Here is a 27,524-nt window from a genome sequence, read left to right as displayed (position 1 = left end):
GCAATGAAGACCATGTTTTAAGCACATCGGCAGTGTAATCGTATTTATACTGAACCACAAAATAAACGTGAATATTTTAATATACAGTTTTTCATTAAAATCGACTGTCAAAGTGAATCTGAAATATTCACAAAGCATTGGTCATTTAAACTGAATAATTTTATATGAATTAAAGAAAACTAAATTAATATTCAAGTTAGTTTTGTTGTTCAGCATATATTATTAAAACTACGTATTTCACAACTAGCAAACCTATTAGACCGTCTGCATCCCACTAGCAAACCTAGAATGAAGGCACAAATAAATGTGGAGGTGTTAGGTTAGTGTACCAACATTTCTGGTTAATCATTTTTCATTTCATTTCAACTTATTTTCGTGCTTATATCCAATTAAGGTTCAAGCATGCTGTCCTGGGCACACAACTCAGCTATCTGGGCTTTCTGTCCAGGACAGTGGGTTTGTTGTTAGTTGTTAGTGAGAGAGAAGAAGGTGTAGTGGTCTTACACCTACCCAGTGAGTCGTTCAGGACAGCGGGTTAGTGGTTAGTGAGAGAGAAGAGGGTGTAGTGGTCTTACACCTACCCAGTGAGTCGTTCAGGACAGCGGGTTAGTGGTTAGTGAGAGAGAAGAAGGTGTAGTGGTCTTACACCTACCCAGTGAGTCGTTCAGGACAGCGGGTTAGTGGTTAGTGAGAGAGAAGAGGGTGTAGTGGTCTTACACCTACCCAGTGAGTCGTTCAGGACAGCGGGTTAGTGGTTAGTGAGAGAGAAGAGGGTGTAGTGGTCTTACACCTACCCAGTGAGTCGTTCAGGACAGCGGGTTAGTGGTTAGTGAGAGAGAAGAAGGTGTAGTGGTCTTACACCTACCCAGTGAGTCGTTCAGGACAGCGGGTTAGTTGTTAGTGGTTAGTGAGAGAGAAGAGGGTGTAGTGGTCTTACACCTACCCAGTGAGTCGTTCAGGACAGCGGGTTAGTGGTTAGTGAGAGAGAAGAGGGTGTAGTGGTCTTACACCTACCCAGTGAGTCGTTCAGGACAGCGGGTTAGTGGTTAGTGAGAGAGAAGAGGGTGTAGTGGTCTTACACCTACCCAGTGAGTCGTTCAGGACAGCGGGTTAGTGGTTAGTGAGAGAGAAGAGGGTGTAGTGGTCTTACACCTACCCAGTGAGTCGTTCAGGACAGCGGGTTAGTGGTTAGTGAGAGAGAAGAAGGTGTAGTGGTCTTACACCTACCCAGTGAGTCGTTCAGGACAGCGGGTTAGTGGTTAGTGAGAGAGAAGAGGGTGTAGTGGTCTTACACCTACCCAGTGAGTCGTTCAGGACAGCGGGTTAGTTGTTAGTGGTTAGTGAGAGAGAAGAGGGTGTAGTGGTCTTACACCTACCCAGTGAGTCGTTCAGGACAGCGGGTTAGTTGTTAGTGGTTAGTGAGAGAGAAGAAGGTGTAGTGGTCTTACACCTACCCAGTGAGTCGTTCAGGACAGCGGGTTAGTTGTTAGTGGTTAGTGAGAGAGAAGAAGGTGTAGTGGTCTTACACCTACCCAGTGAGTCGTTCAGGACAGCGGGTTAGTTGTTAGTGGTTAGTGAGAGAGAAGAGGGTGTAGTGGTCTTACACCTACCCAGTGAGTCGTTCAGGACAGCGGGTTAGTGGTTAGTGAGAGAGAAGAGGGTGTAGTGGTCTTACACCTACCCAGTGAGTCGTTCAGGACAGCGGGTTAGTTGTTAGTGGTTAGTGAGAGAGAAGAAGGTGTAGTGATCTTACACCTACCCAGTGAGTCGTTCAGGACAGCGGGTTAGTGGTTAGTGAGAGAGAAGAGGGTGTAGTGGTCTTACACCTACCCAGTGAGTCGTTCAGGACAGCGGGTTAGTTGTTAGTGGTTAGTGAGAGAGAAGAGGGTGTAGTGGTCTTACACCTACCCAGTGAGTCGTTCAGGACAGCGGGTTAGTTGTTAGTGGTTAGTGAGAGAGAAGAAGGTGTAGTGGTCTTACACCTACCCAGTGAGTCGTTCAGGACAGCGGGTTAGTTGTTAGTGGTTAGTGAGAGAGAAGAGGGTGTAGTGGTCTTACACCTACCCAGTGAGTCGTTCAGGACAGCGGGTTAGTTGTTAGTGGTTAGTGAGAGAGAAGAGGGTGTAGTGGTCTTACACCTACCCAGTGAGTCGTTCAGGACAGCGGGTTAGTTGTTAGTGGTTAGTGAGAGAGAAGAGGGTGTAGTGGTCTTACACCTACCCAGTGAGTCGTTCAGGACAGCGGATTAGTTGTTAGTGGTTAGTGAGAGAGAAGAGGGTGTAGTGGTCTTACACCTACCCAGTGAGTCGTTCAGGACAGCGGGTTAGTTGTTAGTGGTTAGTGAGAGAGAAGAGGGTGTAGTGGTCTTACACCTACCCAGTGAGTCGTTCAAACTCGCTCTAATGACTTAACCACGACACCACCGAGGCCGGTTCTGGTTAATCGAAAAGGTTTTATCTCAATCAGTGAACCATTTGATAACATAGGTTCAAACACGTCTGTCCTCAGAGTTTCACGGAAACTGTGTTTAAAACAAATCAGCGTATTTGAACTTTGAATGTGAATACTAAAATAACAAAACAAAACCCAACAAAAGAACAACAAACCCCCCCCCCCCCCCCCCCCCCCCCCCCCCCCCCCCCCCAAAAAAAAAATGTATAAGGGTAAATAAGGCGAAATACATATTGCTTTTAAGGCTTTTTATTGTTATAAATTCAAAATAAAATTGTTTTATTGAGCTGGTCCCGATTGTATTACTACATGGGTGTTGAATTATATTTAATATACATGTATATGGGTTGGGTTTGTTTTCAAAATATAACTTTAATATAAATATAATTAAACTGTTCCATTCACAACGAAGAGAATATATTACCATTCAATCTAATACTATTAGTATGTGCTCTATTGATTTACATACACAAATTGTCCAAATTGTTTAATGTGTCAACACTTTCACGAGTAATGCACAAGCAGTTGGAGCCAATCTCTCCATGAACCGTATCTGTTTATTCTTAAGCATTTTCTACTGATTAATCTACCAGCCATTGGAGTCTGCTGGCGTCAAGGCTGAACTGGCGAATCTGCCTCCCACGTTATAACTGAATCACACACCTTTACAGAATACTAAATAGATTCGCCCTATTCTCGTTATGGGTGTGGGGTGTAACACAATACATAACGTGTTAGACAGGCATGTGAGTTATTATGATATGCGTCGTCCAGAATAGATTGTAAAGGGTGTATATTGGTTATGGGTGTGGGGTGTAACACAATACATAACTTGTTAAACAGGCTTGTGAGTTATTATGATATGTGTTGTCAAGAATAGATTGTAAACGGAGTATACCACGACAGCAAATCCAATAGACGACAAGGATGTTTTCTTGCATACTAATCAATCAATAAAATATTTACATGCTCCTATACCACGAAGGTTTCGAGCATGTCTATCCCAGGTTCGGCCACCGGATGCCAGTAGTCCAACCTGGGACAGAACAATTACTGGGGCAATTTTGATATTTAAACAAACAGGGAAAAAGGACTTTACAATAAATAATTTTTTGCGTTATTTTCCCAAACAATATTTAATATACAGCAAACAACTAACAATTTGTAACGCAAATTTAGATCGGGCAGTCCTAAATATAAATATATTTTTAGAATGTTTTTTAAATATATTAATTAGCCCTCAAAATAGGGGTGGCAGGTGACTAGGAGGTTAGGCTTCAGTCACAGGAGGGTTTTTTTAATAGGGAAATATGTTTTACTTAGGGGCACCCATCGTATTGGGAACTTCGGTGTGGTCGAAACCGGGGAAGGCTCCGGGGGGGGGGGGGGGGGGGGCAGTCCCCCGGACAAACCTAACACCCCTTACGGCCAAAACCGCCTACGCCTACCGCCCTAACCATCTTCCGGTGGAGTATCCCCCACCCACCCAGCACCCCCCCGGCCAACCCAACCGTCGTGCCCTCCAGTCTCGGTGCTCCCATCCTTAGGGGCACCCATCGTATTGGGGACTTCGGTGTGGCCGAAATCGGGGAAGGTTCCGGGGGGGGGGGGGGCAGTCCCCCGGACAAACCTAACAACTCTTGCGACCAAAACCGCCTACGCCTACCGCCCTAACCATCTTCCGGTGGAGTATCCCCCCCCCACCCAGCACCCCCCCGGCCAACCCAACCGTCGTGCCCTCCAGTCTCGGTGCCCCCATCAAAAATTAGGCCCAAGGGCCAACGATTCTACCAGAGAAGAAAAAGAAAAAATAATAATAATAATAAAAAAAAAAAAGTAAAAAAAAAAAAAGTATTTAAACAGGGAAAGTTAAGCGTCTGGTGAATCTGGCAATATAAAAACGTATCCTGGCGATTCCAAGTCCAGGGGCGTCTCTCTATAATCCTGGAGAAACAGAACGTTATGCCATTCATCAGACGCTGGCACCACTTTAATTTAGAAACCTAGCGCATACAAGTATGGTATAGAACCATGTTGCATACCCTAGGATAGGAGCAGCGCACCGCCCTATTAAATTCCTATTTCCTATTATAAAAAGAGGTTCTTGTATACTGCATAAAAGATTCAGATTCGACGCTATCCTGCATGACGTGGAGTAAAGCCCAGTGGTACATGAGTTACAATGGCTTGTGGGATCAATTCCCGTCAAAAGACACCTCTTTTACCACCAGTGCTCCACAACTGATTAATTGAAGGCAGTGGAAGGTGCTATCCTGTCTGTAGAAAAGTATGCATAACTGACCATAGCTGTCAACCGAATAGTAGTTTAGTTGCTACTCGTAATAGTTTTACATACTGTGTAAATAGGTTCTTTACAATAATATATGCAAATGGTAATCACGATGGTCTAAGTTGAATATTGTTTTACAAGACTAGTATCACGTCTAAGTCGAATACTGTTTTACAAGACTAGTATCACGTCTAAGTCAAATACATCACGTCTAAGTCGAATACTGTTCTACAAGACTAGTATCATGACTGAAGAAATGCTGTAAAAGTGAACAAATCAAAGTCGACAAATCATTATTAAACAGAAGCCCACAACCTTCAAACCTGTGTGGTGCAAGACATGTACTAGTTTTGACGAGTGATGAGTAATAGTACATTTTTTTCAATATCACATAATGTGCTTGCATCAAAGCAGTCAACACCAAAAAGGATATATGATGCAATTAACTTTAGAAAGGATATATGATACATTAGAAATGATTAGTTTAGTCGCTTGTTTGTTTTGTTTAACGACACCACTGGAGCACAGCGATTGATTAATCATCGGCTATTGGATGTCAAACGTTTAGTAATTCTGACTCGTAACATCAGAGAAAACCCGCTACATTTTCTTTCTAATACAGCAAGGGCACTTTTATATGCACTTTCCCACAGATAGGAAAACACATACCACGGCCTTTGTCCAGTTGTGGTGCACTGGTTGGAACGAGAAAAAACCCAATCAGCTGAATGGATCTTAGTAGTTTGAATATCGTATCCAGAAATGACATTCACATTTGCATTCGTTTTTCTTTGCATAAATCAACGATTTGCTAAAAAAAAGATGACAAATCCGCGTGTACATTATTTCCTTAGTACAAAAACCCCATAACTCTTTCCAGTAGTCGTTGAAAGTTCTGTTCTTTAAAGAAATAATGACCCATCAAATGTTCTACATGAAAGAACACGATGACGGGCAACTTATACCTACTGCAATGGCGGCTGACATGCGCCGGATACATGCCAATTACTCGGCGCTGTATTTAGCTGCATTTATTTGTTTATCCTGCTATCTTTATAATGAGCTTGAAAAATAGTTCAGCAAGTAAATCACAAGTGTATCTAAAAGTATAAGCGAACACAACAATTTGTTTACATTCCACTTGGGTCCTTCCCACTATAAGAGAAAACATGTCCTTCAAATATCGTTACCAAAACTAATAGAAGTATCATCTTACAAATTTTGGATAAATGTTTTAAAGTAAAAAATATTAGTTTCCAAAAAGAAGAGAAAGTCACTGATGTATAAAGACCACCTACTACGATCTACTTAGGTATTTTGATTTAATGCTGACAATATTGATATGCACAGTTACTCAATGAGCATAGAGCGTTTTAATTTTTTCGTTTTGTTTTTGAAAACAGTTTAATTTGGGATTTGTTACATCTAGAAGATAAGCGTCTGTCTAAACGCTAAATTTATGTGTCACGCGTCGGGCAAGTACGAGGGGCGGGCTGTAAATCAGTGGTAGAGTGCTCAGATGAAGCGCGGTAGATCGGGGGGGGGGGGGGGGGTCCACCCACTGGCGTTGCCAGTATTTGTTGGGTTTTTTTTAGGGAGGGCAACCCACAGTTAGGGAGGGGGCAACCCACACTATGTAAGTATGTGTGTATTTTATCAAATTTAATAGAGTAACAAAACGAAAAAAGACTGATTGGGAGAAGGAATTGCCCCCGTGCACCCCCACGCTACGCCACTGCGTCTTCCTTCGTGAATCCTATAATGTTTTATGGTTTTGGGGATTATTTTACCCCGTGCCAGCCTGTGTAACATGATTGGTATATCAATGACAGTTTTGTGTGTGTGTGTGTGGGGGGGGGGGGGGGGGGGGGGGGAGTCCAAATGTGCTACCCTGTACACAGACAAACTGCAGTGGACCTTTTTAACTCTGTTTTTTAAACAATACCACTAAAGTACACGAATAAATTATCCGCTAGTCGATGTCAAACGTTTGGTAATGTTGATTCGTAGTCTTCTGAGGAAAGCGCTACCTTTTGCCATTAGCTGCAATGAATATTTTGGTGGAACTTTACCCCGATATACCACGGCCATTAATATACCAGTCGTGGAGCACCGAATAGCCGTTGTTTAATTGTGTTGGGATGTCGTTAAATAAGTAATAATTTTCGTTCGGTCGTGCACCGTGATGATTACGAAAAGTAACGCAACACCTATCACGTTACCATATCAAACCTGACATGGAATTTAAGACTGGTAGGTACTGGATTCGTGTTCCATCTAAGCAAATAATGCATTTTCCATTCCAGTATCGACTCCAACCCAGAGTGAGGACACCAGTGTAGACACAGCTGGGTGCGATAATAGATGTATACAGGTATATGATCCCTGACATAAAATTTGTGGTGTTTTCCAGGAAGGAATTGCATGTTCTGTGTACGTCGGTTTTGCGTGATACCAATTTGTAGCTCAACTGACAGCAAGCATAGAGCACGATCCTGTCATATAATCCCATACTGAAACAAAGTTAAGTTTGTTTTGTTTAACAACACGACTAGAGCTCATTGATTTCTTAATCATTCGACTTCAAAAATGTGGGTTTTTTTTTCATATTCTTAGAGAGGAAATGTGCTACATGTTTCAATTAGTAGCAAGAGATCTTTTATATGCATCATCCCACAGACATGATAGTACATACCTCGACCTATGATGCACCAGTCATGGTGCACTGGTTAGAACGAAAAATAGCCCAAAGGGCCCAAAGATGAGGATCGATCCCAGCCCGACCGCGCATTAATCGGGCACTTTACCACTGGCCTACGTTCCGCCTTCCATACTAAAACATGATCCCATACCTATTTCAGATTCACTAAACTGTTTCTGAATTCGACCCATATAAATATCTAAAGAAAATCGAAAGTATACGTTACGGGGAAAAAAACAAAGTCAATAAATATATTTCAAGTGCTTAACTATTTAAAATAATCAGTATTTCAGGTTTTTTTAAGGATTCCAAGCTACTAGAGCGTGCAACTTCAAGTACAACACCAGTCCAACTGCACCCTACAGATCGTTTCCGCAAGTCGCAACTTCACCACACGTACACCGGTAGTCATTACCAACAATTCACCTAGCATTCGGATGTCCATTGACTAGAAACAACTCACCTAGTATTCGGATGTCCATTGACTACAGACAATTCACCTAGCATTCGGATGTCCATTGACTACAGACAACTCACCTATCATCCGGATGTCCATTGACTACAGACAACTCACCTAGTATTCGGATGATCATTGACTACAGACAACTCACCTAGTATTCGGATGATCATTGACTACAGACAACTCACCTAGCATTCGGATGTCCATTGACTACAGACAGCTCACCTAGCATTCGGATGTCCAATGACTACAGACAAGTCACCTAGCATTCGGATGATCATTGACTACAGACAACTCACCTATCATCTGGATGTCCATTGACTACAGACAACTCACCTAGTATTCGGATGATCATTGACTACAGACAACTCACCTAGCATTCGGATGTCCATTGACTACAGACAGCTCACCTAGCATTCGGATGTCCAATGACTACAGACAAGTCACCTAGCATTCGGATGATCATTGACTACAGACAACTCACCTATCATCTGGATGTCCATTGACTACAGACAACTCACCTAGTATTCGGATGATCATTGACTACAGACAACTCACCTAGTATTCGGATGATCATTGACTACAGACAACTCACCTAGCATTCGGATGTCCATTGACTACAGACAGCTCACCTAGTATTCGGATGTCCATTGACTACAGACAGCTCACCTAGTATTCGGATGTCCATTGACTACAGACAGCTCACTTAGTATTCGGATGATCATTGACTACAGACAACTCACCTTGCATTCGGATGTCCAATGACTACAGACAACTTACCTAGTATTCGGATGATCATTGACTACAGACAACTCACCTAGTATTCGGATGATCATTGACGACAGACAACTCACATAGCATTCGGATGATCATTGACTACAGACAACTCACCTTGCATTCGGATGTCCAATGACTACAGACAACTTACCTAGTATTCGGATGATCAATGACTACAGACAACTCACCTAGCATTCGGATGATCATTGACTACAGACAACTCACCTAGCATTCGGATGTCCATTGACTACAGACAACTCACCTAGCATTCGGATGATCATGGACTACAGACAACTCACCTAGCATTCGGATGATCATTGACTACAGACAACTCACCTAGCATTCGGATGATCATTGACTACAGACAACTCACCTAGCATTCGGATGATCACTCTCCTCGGCTGAGGCATCGAATTACTATGACTTCTGCTGCGACCACACTTCTTATAGTTGGGTTTGTCGTCCGAATAATCCCGCGCAAGGCTAGACTTTCTTAAGGCAATTCCAATTAGAATATACAACACAATGATTAATGTCACTGGTGACACGAAAAACAAGAATGTTGACACTTGGAACATATAGGTCATCCCGACACGCCACTCCTTTCGAATATTACAGATGAACGATTCCTCGATCGGCTCGTTCGTCTCCGGGTGGTACAGCTCGTAGAACACTCTGGTGTGGATGGCGTACGGTAGAGCCGCCAGCAGAGCTATGAACCAGATGAGGATGATGATCTTGACGCATCTCGATAATCCGACCATCCTGTGGGCGTGAAGGGGTCGGCAGATGGCCATGTAGCGTTCCACTGTGAATGAAGTAATGGTTAATACTGAAGCGTATGACGTCATTTCCATCACAGAATGGCGGATGATACAAAATGGTTCACCGAATCTCCAGGGGTAGGATTCCCAAATGGCGTATAGTTCCGGCGGTAATCCTGAAAGAACAACATATAAAATATAAAATAGTCATTGACAGCTTCAGCATGTCAAATTGCTCTATGGTTTCACATGAATATGAATGAATTATACGAATGTCATGATTGTCTAACTTAGAAAACATATTTGGCAAGGGAAAAGGCAACACAACCAACTATTTAATGATGTTTACAACGCTGTAATGCATATTTCAGTCCCCGATCTATACTTATGCCATAAGTAAAATCTGTATTATAAGCAATTAACCTTTTGTAAATTAATGAAATTGTGGGGTGCTACGTTTCCAGTTGTCACGGGGATCCTATAATACCCGTAACCGAATAAAACACGATTATCCAAATATCTCTCCTAACTGTATATCTATTAGATCTCTCTGTATCGGGCAGTTCAAAACCCGAGTGGCTGGTCTCTAGGTATATCAGAGATACGATCTTATATAAAGTATATGTAATATAGTACGTTTAGTTCACTAGAAAACACAACAAAACACAATACCCTTTGGAATCTGTATTAATACTACGCTGACAAATGTACTGCCGCAGTAGTTAATTAACAACAACAAATAATAACAACCCAGAACTGATCACTTAATTAGTTAATCTCTAGGTGTCTAGTTTACACAATGTTCTTATCACTTCACCGTGACACAACACACACACGTGTGATAATTGAGAAACGCTTCCAGGGGAACTTAATTAATAAAGGAATTACAACTCTATTCCTAACTGGTTAATGTTTAATTAACCCTTAACTACTCATTCAATAACCTTGTAATACAGACTTAATACTGGTACCTATCACAATAAAGACAATAACCTACAGTTTACCTAGGTCCTCTAGGATGACTGGCTAAGCTTTAATAATTAGAACACTGAGCCTACAGTTTACTGCGTCAGATTACCGGCAGCACCGTCTAAATAATATTGGTATAATACAGTATTAAAATATTTAAAGTCACATCAATCACATCAAGGTTATACAACAGAGCAGAAATAATATTTACCAAGTCCAAACGAACGCGTTCCCTGGAAGCCTTCCACTATGTTTCTCGTGATATCTCTAAAACCCTAGCTATTTATCATAAAAGTCCGAATATCGCCTGGGGGTACATCGCGGCACCGAATACCTACAAGTGATATTTCCACAGAGACCAAGACGGCATCTCTTTCTCAGAAGCCTAGACTGATCGTCGCCTAGTTCGGCAAAATCACGGTCGTAAAAACTGAAATCGCGGAGGTATTACGTAACTACTGGCCACATGGCCGCCGCAACTGGTCTGGGTGTGTATTGAAAACAGCACGACCACCGTCGCGCAGAGGTATTACGTAACAAAGTGCCTATCTGGGCTTAAGTGCATATTGGAACTGCACACGGCCCTCTAAAACAATTAATATCGCCACAGGCGAAAACAAAATTAAGAGCATGCTCCGTCACACCAGTATACGCATATTTATACACAAGCTCGCACACAATTGGACACACCAATATGAACGAAAATACAAACACTCGCAAGCGCACACACACGCGTGCTTTATACACATGCACACATAAACAACCACGCACACGCAAACCACGCTATTTAACACCAAGTATTTCATGTGCAACTCGATGCCTAATTAAAACTTACATTCGATTTATAAGATATTTTACAATATATAACCACAATCTGTCAGTACCATGAAAAACAAGGTATTTGTCCATTATGTTTTTGTAATAATAGCAAATCTCAAAACTTTGTTTGTAAAATAAAATGCATGTGTACTTTTAATCATATGTATAATTAGGTCGTTGATTCCATTATTCTCCTGGGGCGGGATGCAGCTTAATGCGCGGTCGGTTTAGGATCGATCCCCGTCGGTAGCTATTTCTCGTTCAAGCCAGTGCTCCACAACTGGTGTAACAAAGGTGGTGTTATGTACTATCCTGTCTGTGGGATGGTGCATATCAAAGATTCATTGCAGGTTTCCTCTCTCAATATCTGTGTGGTCCTTAACCGTAAATAAGCTGTGTTGAGTGCGTCGTTAAATAAAACATTTCCTTCCTTCCTTCCATTATTCTCCTATAAGATTTGATGTGCTTTGCAAAGACATGTGCAGATGGAATATGTAAACAAACCTTCGAGTTAGCAAAATATTGGATTTCCTGAAATAATTTCTATATTGCTCGTATATCATTGTTGTTAGTTTTAGTGAACGAAAACTCGAGAAAGTGCCAAGCAACGTTTGAATGAATGCTTTTAAGTTGACTACCTCATCTCGAGCTTTCCACTAATCATGCAACGCATTACACGACGCAGGTTGTGGCCCGTGGTTAACATTCTGACAATGTTTACAACAGAAGGTCTAATTAATAAGCACTCAAAACGCATATTGGTAAGTTTTTACAACCAATTATGTTTCAATGTCCTTCTCAACTGGACCCACTTGCCTACTATGTTTGTGACAGAATTTAGTCAACAACCAGCCTCGCAGTAGTGTGTAGGCCTAATTAAAACATCCGCCAGATTATTACCTCTTAAAGAATTATTTACCCACGCAAATGCATGCAGTTAAATATTCCATTTGCGACAGTTGGTTAAATCTTCCCAACATCTTGCCTTTCACAATTCTATATATCTTTTTAATGTCCCCATAGATTTTAAACTAAAACAGAAAGAAAGAAAGAATTTGAACTACGCAACACATTTTCATCTACAGGTATATGGCGTCGGGCGTATGGTTAATAACCACACTCCATAGGCTACTCTTTTTCTATTAACAGAAAGTACTATTTTATATGCACTCTCCCATAGACAGGATAGTACATACCACAGCGTCTGTTATATTAGTTGTGGAGCACTGGCTGGAACGAGAAAATAAACAAGAATAAGTTTTGCAAATAACTGTATTGATATCAAATTGTATTTAGAATCTAATTATTAAATAGTATAATACGTTATTTCTATTTTTTGGGAGAACATGCTTGGATAGTAAAGGATATAAATTATATTGTTTGGATTTCAATTCTATGTCATGGCTCGTTTTCCTATAAATTGAAGCCATTTTTATCCTACTCTCGTCTGTTTTGGTGTCTATATTTTTGAACCGGTACACAAAGGGTTTTTTTTTTTTTTTTCTTTTTTTTTCAGAATATACTTATGGTAAAATTGTAGTTAAATATAGCACACTGGCTGCCATTAATGGTAGCACTATACCAATTAATTTCCGACTGGGTCGAAGTTCGAGGTGCACCGAACTTTTGATAGAGAAGTTAACACCACAAGTCCTGTGATTGGTTATAAATGTGAGTGTGTTGGTTGTAAAAAAAATTAGTTTCATCTGGGCTAAAAATGTATACAATTTTAATTCATCTAGTACCACCGTGTCAAGTAGCCTTGTGCTTGGAACATGTATGGGGTACATGTAAAAAAAAAACTACAATTTTGTGCGAAACTAGGGGTGTTGTAAAAACATCTGGTTGTACCGAAAATGAGCCATGAAAGGTACCATTTTCTGCAGTTAATACTTTGAGGTAGGGGTTGTAGTACTGATATTTATGGGTCATAGTTTGGTTGATATATTGCATGTAGTGTTTTTAAACACAAACGTTAACATGGTCGCCTATGGGATTTGAATTGGTATAGTCCAACCTAATGTAAGCACAGTGAAGAAGGGATGTGTGTCTACTGTATTACAAGAGCACGTCTCATTCCCAGGTGAGCACATGATGGTCTGACTGCTAACAAACACACTGACAACAAGCAGCATGTCCCGGCTATCGTAACAAAGATCTGTATTTATACAAGCCAGATACAGACAAGTGCAAGTGCAAGTAATTAATTTAGCAGACGCTCTACCTATTTATATCTGTTCACTTTTACAACTAGTCTTGCAGTTATCAGGTGGGCAGGAGATCGTGTACTGGAATCGCAATTTTTTTGTTCACTATGATGTATTTCCGAGAAATGAAGTGTTGAAAGATCGAAACATTGTTCAACGACTGGTATTTGAAAAAACTGTTGTGTCATGTAGAAATATTTGTTTAACGCTATCTCTGAATATATTTAAACTATCGCTGTTTGGTTACTTTGTTTTGTTTAACGACTCCACTAGAACATATTGATTAACTAATCATCAGCTATTGGATGTCAAACATTTGGTCATTGTGAAACATAGTCTTAGGGGGAAACCGACTAAATTTTTTTGCATTAATAGCAAGGACTCTTTTATATACACCTTGTCGTCGACAGAACTCACATGCCACGGCCTTTGATATGCCAGCCATGGAGCACTGACTGCGACGGGGGGGGGGGGGGGGGGGGGGGGGGGTAGTCCGTCAAGACAAGCGCTGTACTGTGATGCTGGGCTAGATCCAACGCCCTGTTATAATATATGATGACCATATAATATTGATTACCATTACAACAACCTAGACCCATCACACTGTTAATGTCTGTGTTACTATTCAAACTATTACCGGCCTCGGTGGCGTCGTGGTTAGGTCATCAGTCTACAGGCTGGTAGGTACTGGGTTCAGATCCGAGTCGAGGCATGAGATTTTTAATCCAGATACCGACTCCAAACCCTGAGTGAGTGCTCCGCAAGGCTCAATGGGTAGGTGTAAATCACTTGCACCGACCAGTGATCCATAACTGGTTCAACAAAGACCATGGTTTGTGCTATCCTGCCTGTGGGAAGCGCAAATAAAAGATCCCTTGCTGCCTGTCGTAAAAGAGTAGCCTATGTGGCGACAGCGGGTTTCCTCTAAAAAAAAACAGTGTCAGAATGACCATATGTTTGACGTCCAATAGCCGATGATAAGATAAAAAAATCAATGTGCTCTAGTGGCATCGTTAAATAAAACAAATTTTAGTATTCAAACTACCTAACGAAAATGGCGCCTCAAGGTACACGAAAAGTCAATATTTGAAATGATTTATTAAGTCACATGTCCCGATGAGCGATATATTCCTTTCAGAGATTGTTTTGTTGAAAAGTTTTTCACAACTGCCAAACAGATGTGTTGATGAAAAATATCTCAACATTGCTTTGATAGTGACTCGATATGGAAAAACACGGGTTTAAAGACAACACGAAGTCGGAAAACATTCTCGGCGGTGGGTACAGCTAATGATGAAGAACGCGTCAAAAGAATGGCTCCCTCGCGGTTTGAGATGCCGATATCTTCACCAAACCGTGGACATCTTCCTTTTGTCCGCAAAACATACAATTATTCATCTGCCCGGTTATATCACAACATGCCAGAGATCTGATTAGAACCTCGACGGGTGACCACGTAGTATGGTGTGTGGCAGCTGGTTAACGGTGGTTACTGTTCAACACATGCAGCGGGTAATAGCATGAAAAACAAAACAAGATCTGATATCGGCCCTAAAACTGAGCTGTGATTGAAAGATACAGGACAAAAGCTACCGTGATTAAAACAGAATTGATGGATGAAGTTAGCTACCGGTCTCGGTGGCAAAGTGATGAAGCCATCGGCCTTAACGCTGGTAGATGCTGGGTTCGCCTCTCAGGATCTGGTCCAAACCAGATATTTTTGACAGCTCGATGAGGTGGGGTTGTAAGACCACTACACCAACTAACAACTATATATTTATGAACTCAGACCTGGACAATTAGCCAAAATAATTGAGGTATTTGTTCAGGTTCACTTGTTTGAAACTGTTAAAAGCAGGGGGCAGAATCTGGCTAGGTCGAAACCCCTCGGTGGGTCTGTACTCTAGTTGCGTATTTTCCCGCTCCAACCAGTGTCTCACAACTGGCATCTAAAGGTTGTGCTGTATGCTGACTTGTCTACTGGAAGGTGCATATAAAACATCCCTTACTGCTAATGGAAAAATGTTACGGGTTTCTTCTAAGATAACACGTCAAGATGATCAAAAGTTCGACCTCCAATAGCCGATGATCAGTGTGTCCTAGTGGTCTAGTTAAAAACATCGTGACTAACAATCGACAGTAGAGACTGGTATTTTATTACATGGATCTCCTGGAAATAAAACGTCAAGCTATGTAACTCTGTAACTCTAACCAGCTATAGAGCTAGCTCGAGGAATAAACGTACGAGACAGGAGACAGGGGGGAACTGCACCCCCCCCCCCACCCCCCTCCCTACTGGCTGGTGCAAATTCTCAAATTCGAGCACAAAACATAGAGATGTACAAGTAAAATGAGCTGGTCTGAAACCTTTTCATCATATATTTCCATCATTCTTTCCACAATAGTAGTTGCAAAACATGTGAAAATGCGTGGTGATTCGTTCGCAACCCTAATATGAATAAATGTTGTTATACAGATTCTGATATTTTCGTTTAATTATGGCAAAAATCAGCCCCCCCCCCCCTCCTAACAGAAAAAAACCCCACAAAAATAAATAAAAATAAAAAACCCATTAAAACCCCCCCCCCCCCCCCCCAACAAAAACAATGCCTTTGGCTTTAAGAATACTGACGGGAAGCTCTTAAATGTTTTGTGATAAATAAACTTTAAGAAGTTGTATCATACAAAGTCATCGTACGTGTTGATATCAAATGTATTTGGTGCGGTATGTCTGCCCATACATATATTTAAGGTTTATAGTGTTACTGTTGTGTGACTCGGATACATGAAATGAAGTCCATCTTTGTCTCAATGTCGTCACTGTGGACTCCTTAATCTTGCCAAATACTCTAGATATCAAAATAAGGAAGGGAAAACGTAATGTTTTATTTATCGACACATTCAAAACATTTTAATTACGGTTATATGGTGTCGGGTATATGGTAAAGGACCACACATATAATGAGAGAAGAAACCCGCTCCCGCCACGCAGTGGACTTCTCTTTCCGATAAGCAGCAAGGGATCTTTTATATTCAGTATCCCACAGACAGGATAGTACACACCACCGCCTATGGTACACCAGTTATAGAGCACTAACTGGAACGAGAAATAGCACAATGGGTCCATCGTGGGACATCGATCCTAGACCAGTGGCGCATCAGGGCTACGTTCTGCCCTTTATATCAGGATAAAGGAAGACACAACATATATATATATATATTATCGTAGGTATGAAAAAACGTCTATGAAAATAAAAAATGTATGAAGTAACATATTATATATTCTTTCAGTTCGTTTGTTGTCACATTATTTACTGGAATGTAGTGCTTTAGTGGGAATTAGAAATAAACAAATTCGATAAATCATATTTTCTTCTGAGTTCATGATAATATTAAACATACTCAAGCAAATATGTTTAAATATAAAAAAGAAAAGAAAAGCATTTTCATTTCTTTTATGAAATATTTGAAATGTAATAGATTTTTTTTTAAATAATGCACCATTGAATACTTGATCACAATGATTCATGACGGGAACAGATTAAAGAGGTTCACTTCCTGCTGTTGAATAAAGCTGTTTTCCTGCTTATCTTAATTGGTTTATCGTGTTGTTCCAGAAAACTTGAATCGCGAAGATAGAATACACTGCGTCAAGCATCGACATTAAAACTCAAGTTTGTACGAAAATAATTCCTCATTCGAGTTTGCCCATTTAATAATCTTTAGTTTCACTTAAAGACGGAGATAACCTAGAGAAGATGTTTTTGCTAGACGCTATTCAGGTGTTTTTTAAACGTTGAAGTGTTTTCACGCACCAATGCAAACTGAAAAAGCTTGTCGGGAAACGTATGCACACGTTTCTGTGCAGCAATGTTTTATTTTTTTCAACAACTGTTTCCTTTATGGAAAACTCATAGACTCCTGAGTTATTTGTGGTTTGCCACAGACAAAGAAAATACCTGTAGGAACATCGCCAATACTGTGTGGAAAAAAACAAAACAATGTAGAAGAATTCTTAGAAATGTAAATACTTTTATTGAACCAGCTACTCGACCCATAAAGACAAACCGAGTTGAGTCTTGTCTGAGCCTGGGAACATCAGATTGTTATTTACGGTACTATTCTCGTTTATATTCTACCCAATTCCAACCGGGTCGTGATCAATTGTTCCGTATTTACCATATGCTATCATGATGTAATGTAGGCAATGATTCGGACTAGTAAACCTATCTAGTGGTAGGATCACTAAAGTGGTCAGGGCCCCATTCCATGAAGCAATCTTAGCACTATGATCACATTAAGTACATAAGATCGCTGTGCTATTAGGGTGATCTTAGCGCTAAAATCACTTTAATGAACGAAGCTCAGATATATACAGAATAATAAAATTCACATTTCACAAAGACACATTTACATTTGATTTTGACTTAAGAAGTTATCCTTCTTTTATGTTCTACCTGTGACCGTGAAAATTAATTTACTAGTATTCCTTACCTATTGACAAATATTTTTTTATTTTGAAAATTAGCACTACTATTAAGTATAAAAAGCAACGTGTTTGTTTTGAATATGATACCACTGGTGATCATTTCAAAGGACGCTGTACCAGGGTTGTCCCTCGCGGGAGTCAAGACGTAAATGCCCTTAGTTTTAGTTCAAAATTTGCCCTCCTAGTCTACCTTAAGGAAACCTAATATTACTGTAACAATAATGAAATTTGTTTTCAATATTGAATTGAACCAGTTTATAAACTACATGCTGGCTTCATGGTCTGTATTCCAAATTTGAGCTCGAATTTAGGGTTTTTGCTTAGACTCATTTAGCCGCATCTATAGAATAAATAGCATAGCTATGGTTGTTAGTCCCCTACCGGTCCAACCGGAGGGCACTCTGGGATTCGTCGCTCTCTCTGGGGTTTTCCTGTCTGTCCCACATGTAGTTTTCCGGACTGTTTTCCCTAATGCTTCGACATATTAAGTTGAAATTTTATTTATAACTTTATCATGTACTAGTACAGATCAGGTTGACTTTCATTGCGACTGATTTTTTTTTCGCAGCTTTATAACCCTTGAACTTAGGAGATACAAAAATGTGTTGGGCTCGGTAGAGGACGTGTATTGCTTTAGCAGTACTATCAGAATGCTTGTTCAAATGGGAACTATAAAGTTTTATTACTACAAGCCCAGAAATGTCCTATAGGCACTCCAAGAGTTTATCCATTGCCATTTTGCGGACAAAAAACCTAAATAATTACTTTTAGCGTCTTAGGTATTTAATCCCATTACCCTGTATAAACATGTTACACATCAAACACGTTCTAAAATATGTCCTCATTCAAGAAGCGAAAAGAACAAACCACAGTGTTATTTATGTCAAAAACAGATAATTAAATCAGCTGCAATTGGTTTTCAGTCCAACCATCATAAATTCTTTTAAATGTACTTCCAGTTCAACGTCTGCGAAAACTGATGTGATGTTTTATATTCTTGAAGTTCCAATTTCACCGCATCCCTGTTATTGGGGGGAAATACGCGAGGAAACATACGAGTTGTTAATAAAGACCGTCTTATTTTAATCGAAATGAGGCGGCCAATTTCACCGGAACAGAAGCCCAAAGTAATGTCATTAATATTCCAGTCTCTTTTATATCTTATCAGTCATTCTAGAAAAAGACATCAATACTACACCGGCCCTAATAAGAGTAAGAACACTTCATTCTTATTCTTTCTCTAAAACGGGGAGATTGCTACATGTCAACAAGGGGTGATAAATAAACTGTCAAGCAAATCCAATGGTGCATCCATTCCGTGGATTACTCTCGCTATCTCGTCTTGGCGGCTGTCCGCATTGAGTAATATAATGTCTACAAATTGTGTAAATAGAAGACGGCTCCACCAGGTATTCAAATAACGTGCTATTGCTTATTCTGAACCTAAGCCTGACTGATGTAGCAGAGGTCGCGGGTTCGATCCCAGTCGGTTGACTGAACTAAGCTAGGTAATGCGCATCGGCTTCCTTCCATTCTTGTCAGTACTTCAAGTCTAGCATACTAAATGGGAACGAGAAAAGCAGTAACAAGAGTCAATCCCGTGTCTCTGCATACGAACGAGTTCAAAAAATATTTTAATAAGGTCATGGTGGTATTCTTCCATGAAATGCCGTGGTATGTATGTTTTTCTTCACGTTCACATTCCTTATTATGTTAAATTTTACAACTTATCCGCGTTATTGCAAAGCATGTAAAATATCTGAAGTGAAATACCTAATTATTGAAGGATGCAAAATATTTTGTATTTCACATCTAGACAATTATTTTCTATTTTGTTCTATATTATAATCTACTCCTGGTGATGTGTTTTTTTCTTTACTGTTCCATCAACTAAACGTAACTCTCAAAAACAAAGTTTACTTGAGCTATCTCTGCACAAAACAGCCAATGAAAACCATCCATGCACATATACTAAATTATGACTACAAACTCCTGGCATAAAATATAATTGGTTTGCCCACCCCACCCTCTGCTTGTGTATACATTCCTCAAATAGCTGTTAGTAATTAGTGGTTTCACCCTGAAATAACATCTAACTGCAAATTGGCAGCTCTATTTTTGTTTGTCCAAGGGTTTGTAGTAAAATAATAATTCCGATGTTACAGACCAATACACGAAAAAACACGTTCCGTGCAAGCTAAATATTTACACACGGATACGGATACATTTGAAGCTTAACTGTTGTATTTTCCCGATTGTAACATGCAAACTTGCCAAAGCAAATGCGTCTAAGCGACAATCCAAAAGACATTAACCATAAAAGATGACATCGTGGCCGACGATGCAGGTGATAAATCTGTGTTTACGTCGACAGGAATGCCATTAATTACCTCATTACGACTGGTATATTGTCGTTTCCTGCGAGATCGTTCATTTAAAAAATCAGCGCTGAAGGAATATAGTAATTTTTAAAATCTGATATATTTGTATTCGGTTGGGTGATCTTAGTACATCAGATAGTAAACAACTTGTTGCATCTGATGTGCGCAGTGTGTACACCAAAGTCGATTTGCAAGTATAAACAAATCACTGAATTCATCGACATTTACTGTAAAGGAATGGAAATTAATATTTGTTTAACGACACTTCAGCACATCTGACGTGCGTAGTATAAGAACTCGGTAACATTAACCTTATTTTAAGTTATGTTCGTGATTATATCCAAATAAGGTTCAAGCATTCTATCCAGGGAACACAAATCAAATTTATGGGCTATCTGTCCAGGGTTCGGTAACGTAAAGTACTCGTAACACTTACATTAGACCTACACCACACTTACCTATTTACTCAACGTACACGTTCTTAACGACATGTGCGTAAATGGCCACAAAGTTACGTCTGCCTCGAGGGTGGTGTAGCATACACGTAACTATGAAACCGGCTGTCCATGTTGCTCGTGGCATGTAAATACACATAATCTGATCTTCATTTCCAGTATGGCGCTTTATGTCTATGGTTTTTCACGTTATTAAAACAATGTTTTAATACGACCAAAATTGATTTAAACATTCCAAATTTTTTTCATAATTAATTATGTACATGTGTGTTTATATATATACTGAACAAAATAAGAAACTTCCGCTAACTTTGCTTGAACATAACTTGATGAAAACAAACCGGGGGAATAATTGTTATATATGCGTTTAAAGAGTGTTCCATGATGCATCGTTTGGTGCAAAAATCATGGCCATAGGTTAACAGAAACTGGGAGAAATTTTGACCAAGTGTGGTAGGGGTTAAAAATAAAAACACCTACTTAATAACTGGTATGACCACCTCTTGAATTGACCACTGCAGTGCATCGCGGGCGCATAGAATTGAGCAAAGTGTTGATTTCTGCATGTGGAATATTGTTCCATTCCTGAATGAGCGCTTGACGAAGTTCGTTGACGTTAGCGGGTGGGTTGGGACGACGCCTCAATCGTCTGTCCAGACTATCCCAGGCATGCTCGATGGGGTTGAGATCAGGACTTTTAGTGGGCCAGTCATCAATGAAATCAATGTTATTTGTCCTAAGAAAATTTACAGTGTCTCTAGCTGTATGAGAGGTGGCATTATCATGCTGAAAAATCGAGATGTTGGCGTTGTTATGGAACAGAGGAATGACGTGATGAGCGAGAATGTCATCGCGGTAACCTTGAGCATTTAAATTGACATCAATGACGACTAGTGGTGAACGATAACCATGGACAATGGCTGCCCAGACCATGACAGAACCCCCACCCCCGAAACGATCTCGTTCAAGAACACAACAGTCAGCATAGCGTTCATTTCTCCAACGGTAGACGCGCACCCTGCCATCACCACGTTGTAAAGAAAATCGGGATTCATCCGAAAAAAGAACGGTATTCCAGCGTCGCCGTATCCAACGAGTGTGTACACGTGCCCAGTTAATAGTGTAGTCAAATTAGCCCCAAAATAGGCTCAACCTAGAAAAATTGGAATAAAAGGTTTTTTTGGTATCAAAAGATGCAGAATTTTGTCATCTATAACATATCCAAAATCCGCAAAAATCGGCTTTGGGGAAAACGTTTTATATGTAAATTACATCATTAGCATATTTTAGCATTTTTGGAGCAAGTCAAACTAATGCCAAACAAGCTGAACCCACCACATAATTTAATAAAAAGTTTTTCTTTGGATTTGTTGTCAGAAAGGTCTCCAGATTAACATACTAAAAGTCTAGAAAAATTACCACAGGAAAAAATAACTGTTTTTTGCATAAATCCAAGATGGCCACCCTAAAAACTTCCACTGACCATAACTACACTTTTAATTAAACATTATTTACTGATTTTAAAGGCTAAACTATAGTTTTCAGTATCAACAAAGCCTTCAAATATATTGTTATGGTATTGGTTGTATCTTTATATAAATAAGTTTAAAATGGCCACTAAAGTAATCCAATTGTGATAATTTTCACTTCTTAAAAACAGTTTTTGACTAGCTGATGTATTGATAACTAATTTAAATGATACCAAAAATTGTTGAACTACATGTATCTGATTTAATTACATAAATATTTTGTTAAAATAAATTAAAAATAAATAGATATGTGAAATAATGACTATGTGAATTGCCATATTTAACAACATAAAATGGGGGACAACCTCTACATGAATATGCGTTTATATAGTGAAATAAATATTAATTGTATTTACATTGTGGGTTTTTTAATAAATATTAATGTTAAAGATGAAGATAGATTGTGAATCATTTCCATTATGCTTATTTTATTTATATTCCAGTTTAAGGGTATTACTTTTACTTTTGTATGTGGAACTAGTTGTCTAACTAGTAGTATAGGAAATGCCAAAGCAAAACATTAAAAATGGTGGACCTTAAAGAAGTTTACCGGCCTCGGTGGCGTCGTGGTTAGGCCATTGGTCTACAGGCTAGTAGGTACTGGGTTCGGATCCCAGTCGAGGCATGGGATTTTTAATCCAGATACCGACTCCAAACCCTGAATGAGTGCTCCGCAAGGCTCAATGGGTAGGTGTAAACCACTTGCACCGACCAGTGATCCATAACTGGTTCAACAAAGGCCATGGTTTGTGCTATCCTGCCTGTGGGAAGCGCAAATAAAAGATCCCTTGCTGCTAATCGGAAGAGTAGCCCATGTAGTGGCGACAGCGGGTTTCCTCTCAAAATCTGTGTGGTCCTTAACCATATGTCCGACGCCATATAACCGTAAACTAATGTGTTGAGTGTGTCGTTAAATAAAACATTTCTTTCTTTCTTTCTTTAAAGAAATTTGACAGCAAATAGGTAAGTAATATATTTTAATTTAACACAGTGTATTCTCACAATATTTTTCTATCAATATTACACTATTTTAGAAGTTTTAAACAACACTACGGGTATAAAATAAATGTTAAAAATGTATAATTTAAAATTGGTGCCATAAAACTTTGTTTTTGGAGATATACTATTTTCTAAACAGTTATTTCATTAATCTATCAACTTTAGATGACTTATTTAGTAAAACCATATTTTCATACCTAGACTGACATTCAGCAAAACATTTAGAGAACATCAATTTCTATACTGAAATCGCTAATCATAGATATATCGTATGCTGTGTATGATATTATTTAAGCACAAATACTACTCACAGTTAGATGTTAATACAATATTTATTTATCTGAGACACTGTCAATGTCAATGGATATGTTTACCTTATACTATACCAATTTTTTTATTTTGTACTTTCAGATGATGATAGGAATCAATTATGTCTGAATCACTGACAAAAAGTGATGAAAGAGAATGTGTGATTTGCCAAAAAGGGTTCAGTGATATCATTCCTAACAGAAGAGGTATTTTACTCACAGAAAAAGGGTTAATGACATTGGAAAGATTTTGTTCTCAGCGTGATGATGTGGAACGTATTGAATGCATACATAAATGCGCTGTTTCTAATTTGAGAGTTGCTGTGAACCCACTATGTCGAAGAAACTATACAGATCCGAAACGGTTAAAACGAAGTTTGTTATGTTCCACAAAAGAAACTAAGATCTTCAGGTTCAAATGTAGGTTATATGTTCGACTGGAAAAATGCATGTTTTATGTGTGGAGTCAGCTGTTCAGTTGATGAAACAGTGTGACATTGAAGAAATAGGCAAACTGTATGATACATTAGCGGAGCACAACCTATCAGAAGATGAAGTTGACAATTCACAAGTTCTTAAAAAGTTTAATGAGTGACTATAAAGAGGAACTAACTACTAAATCAAGGACAGCTTGTCTGTGGTTACAGTATATAAAATATATAGATATGTTGAAACTGTTTATTCTTGCAGAGAGAACTGGAGATTGGAATACACATCTAGTGGCTGTAGGTCGGATGCTAAATCTATTTGCTGCTACGGGACATAACAACTATGCCAAAAGTGCACGAATCTACTTACAAATGATGTTGGAATTGCCAAATAATCATCCATGGCTGTTTGAGATGTTCTCTAAACATGGGTACCACACTGTACGCCGATCAGATCGGTTCTGGGCCGGATTGTGGACAGACTTGATTATAGAACAAGTAATGATGAGGGCAATCAAAAGCCGTGGGGGAATGACACGAGGAAGAGGCATGACGGAATCAGTTCAACTATTGTGGATATACACTATGCATAAATGTGCTGCAGTACACAGTGCTATGACAAAGTTAACAGAAAATAATCATGAAGCTAGTGAACAGCATGTTGACATTAGCAAATGTAGAACAAACCGTGACTTCAATGATATTTTAAAGATGAAGGATTGGTTTGACACATATGAGCCATTTGATACACATGATCCCAGTTTACGTTGTTTGGCATTAGGTTTGACATCATCCGAAAAGGACAACATCATCTGTGATAAGGTTGAGGATGTGGGACTGAGTATCCATAGAAAAAATTGATAATACATGTTTACAAGATGTCTCGATGAAAAAGGCATTAGTCAACTTACAAAATGGTGTGAAGGTTGGTCAAAAATCAGTTCATCTGAATTCAACTGTTCTTATTTCAGGTCTTATTGTATTAATAGAACGGACAAACAATATGGTACCATACTTTGAGTACGAACTTACCCCTATCCCAGCAGCTCTATTCAAAGATTCGAAAATGCGCAAATCAAACAAAGCTGATCTTGCTGAACATTTGACTTGTAACATAGTGCAACCAGCCACACCAACTGAGACATGTTATGTTCTTGATGGAGGAGCACTACACCACAGAGTCAGGTGGCAGCCTAAATCAACATATGCAAATGTACTTCAACAGTATATCACATATGTGAGAACAAAATATGGTAACAACTGTACAATAGTATTTGATGGATATGACAGTGGGCCGTCAACAAAGGATCATGAGCATTTCCGGAGATTTGTGAAACCAGCAGCTGATGTACACATTGTCGAAAGTAGCACTGCACATAGTAACCAGCAGCTTTTTCTCGCAAATGACAGAAATAAATCTAATTTTATTTCATTACTAAGCCAAGAACTTGAATCAGTTGGATACCATGTGGAGACAGCCAAAGACGATGCGGACACGTTAATTGTAAAACATACACTGGATCAAGCTGTTGATGGAACTGTGACAGTTGTTGCAGATGACACAGACATCCTAGTGCTTCTGGTCTACCATTTTAAACCAGAACTGCATTATGTATACATGAGATCAGAGGCTAAGACAGGTCAGCAAAAAGGCCTCAAGCTTTGTAACATACGAGACTTAACAAAAACCTTGAAAAATATTGTTCAGCATATTCTATTTATCCATGCATGGACTGGCTGCAATACAACATCAGCCACGTATGGCCATGGAAAGACTACTATTATCAACAAGCTTAAACAGTCCAAATATGCTACGAATTTGAGCATGATTATCAGCAACACTGAATCAACTCAGGAACAAGTATTTAGAGCTGGCTGTGGAGTATTTAAGATAATGTATGCAGGAACACCAACTGACAGTCTTAACCAAATGAGATACAACCATTTTATGAAATATTCAGCTGGTGGATCTAAATTTGTACCAGAGAAGCTTCCACCAACAGAAAGTGCTGCAATTTAGCATTCACTTAGGGTCCATTTTCAAATAATACAGTGGAAAACATTAATAAATAACAGTTTATGCCCAACAGAATGGGGATGGAAGCTAGATGGTACGGCGCTGATACCCGTTATGACCGACAAAGAAGCAGGTCCACCGGATATACTGAATGTAGTTCGCTGTAAATGCAAATCAACAAATAAGAACCAATGTCCATCAGCTGCATGTTCCTGTCGAAAAAATGGCTTAAAATGTGTTGCAGCTTGTGGAAATTGTCATGGCATGGACTGTTATAATTCAGAAGAAATGATTTTAGCACACAGTGATGACGAGCATGACAACATCTTGTAATTTTGAGAGACAAATACTCATATATAAGTTCTTGACATGTGTTGAGGTAATTATTATATAAAGAAAACACATCAAAGATACATTTTATGGATTTTGATTGATGTAAACAAGATAACATAATTATGCATTATACCATTGTGAATGATTTAATGGTTTTGTTAATAGCGATAACTATAGTTTAGCCTTTAAAATCAGGGGGAGATATTAATTAGAAGTGAAGTTATGGTCAGAGGAACTTTTTAGGGTGGCCATCTTGGATTTATGCGAAAAACAGTTATCTTCCCCTGTAGCAATCCTTTTTTAGACTTTTAATATGTTAATCCAAAGAAAAACATTTTATTAAAGAGTGTGGTGGGTTCAGCTGTTTTGACATTACATGGACTTGCTCCAAAAAGGCTAAAATATGCTAATGAGGTAATTTGCATATACAAATTTTTCCCCAAGGCGGATTTTTGCCGATTTTGGATATGTTATAGAGGACAGAATTCCGCTTCTTATGGTACCAAGAAACCTTTTATACCAATTTTTTCTAGGTTAAAAGCTATTTTGACTACACTATAAGACGATTTAGACGATGACAAACAGTTTGCCCACTGATTCGGTTATTGTGAAGCCCAGGTGTGTTAGCAGCAGTAGCAGTGGCAGTTTGGAATCGATTGCACAAATGCGTGTTCATGATATAGCGGTCTTGACCACGTGTTGTAACACGCGGACGTCCACGACGTGACAAGTCGTTGGTGCTTCCTGTCGTTCGAAATCTTACGCGAAGATTTCGTATCGCTCGACTAGAACTCCCAACATACCTTGCAACGTCTTCTGTCGACATGCCAGCATCAAGCATGCCAATCGCCCGTTCGCATAAATTATTGGGTATTCTTGGCATACTAAAAATGCTACAATGTAAAAAACGTTAATTTTTTTACAAATTTTGAAGCGTTTTCGTTAACTTGACAACAATGTCAGTAAGACAAGTAAAACAAATTGACCGAATACTACACGGGACATGTCGAACCATGCATGCATGTGCAAATTGAATTTCACATTGTCGACGATTAACAGTGCAAAAATAATCGATAAAATTCATGAATCCTGATAATACAGCTCAAGGCTAATACTACCTATATAATTTCATTACACAATGAATTCT

General features: G+C 39.3%; 1 protein-coding gene across 1 annotated transcript in view; it reads right to left on the bottom strand.

Annotated features, from left to right (window-relative positions):
• LOC121372418 (pyrokinin-1 receptor-like) overlaps positions 1-27,524 on the bottom strand; it is a 79,949-nt gene that overhangs the window by 22,978 nt on the left and 29,447 nt on the right. The window contains exon 2 of the mRNA XM_041498725.1: positions 9,053-9,619. Within this exon, the coding sequence (XP_041354659.1) occupies positions 9,053-9,619 (567 nt within the window). The remainder of the gene's footprint in view (positions 1-9,052; positions 9,620-27,524) is intronic.

This window comes from Gigantopelta aegis, chromosome 4 (assembly GCF_016097555.1).
Source record: "Gigantopelta aegis isolate Gae_Host chromosome 4, Gae_host_genome, whole genome shotgun sequence".
NCBI classification, from domain to species: Eukaryota; Metazoa; Mollusca; class Gastropoda; order Neomphalida; family Peltospiridae; genus Gigantopelta; species Gigantopelta aegis.
The sequence above is the reverse complement of the archived record's forward strand: the minus strand, read 5'-3'. Positions and strand labels throughout refer to the sequence as shown.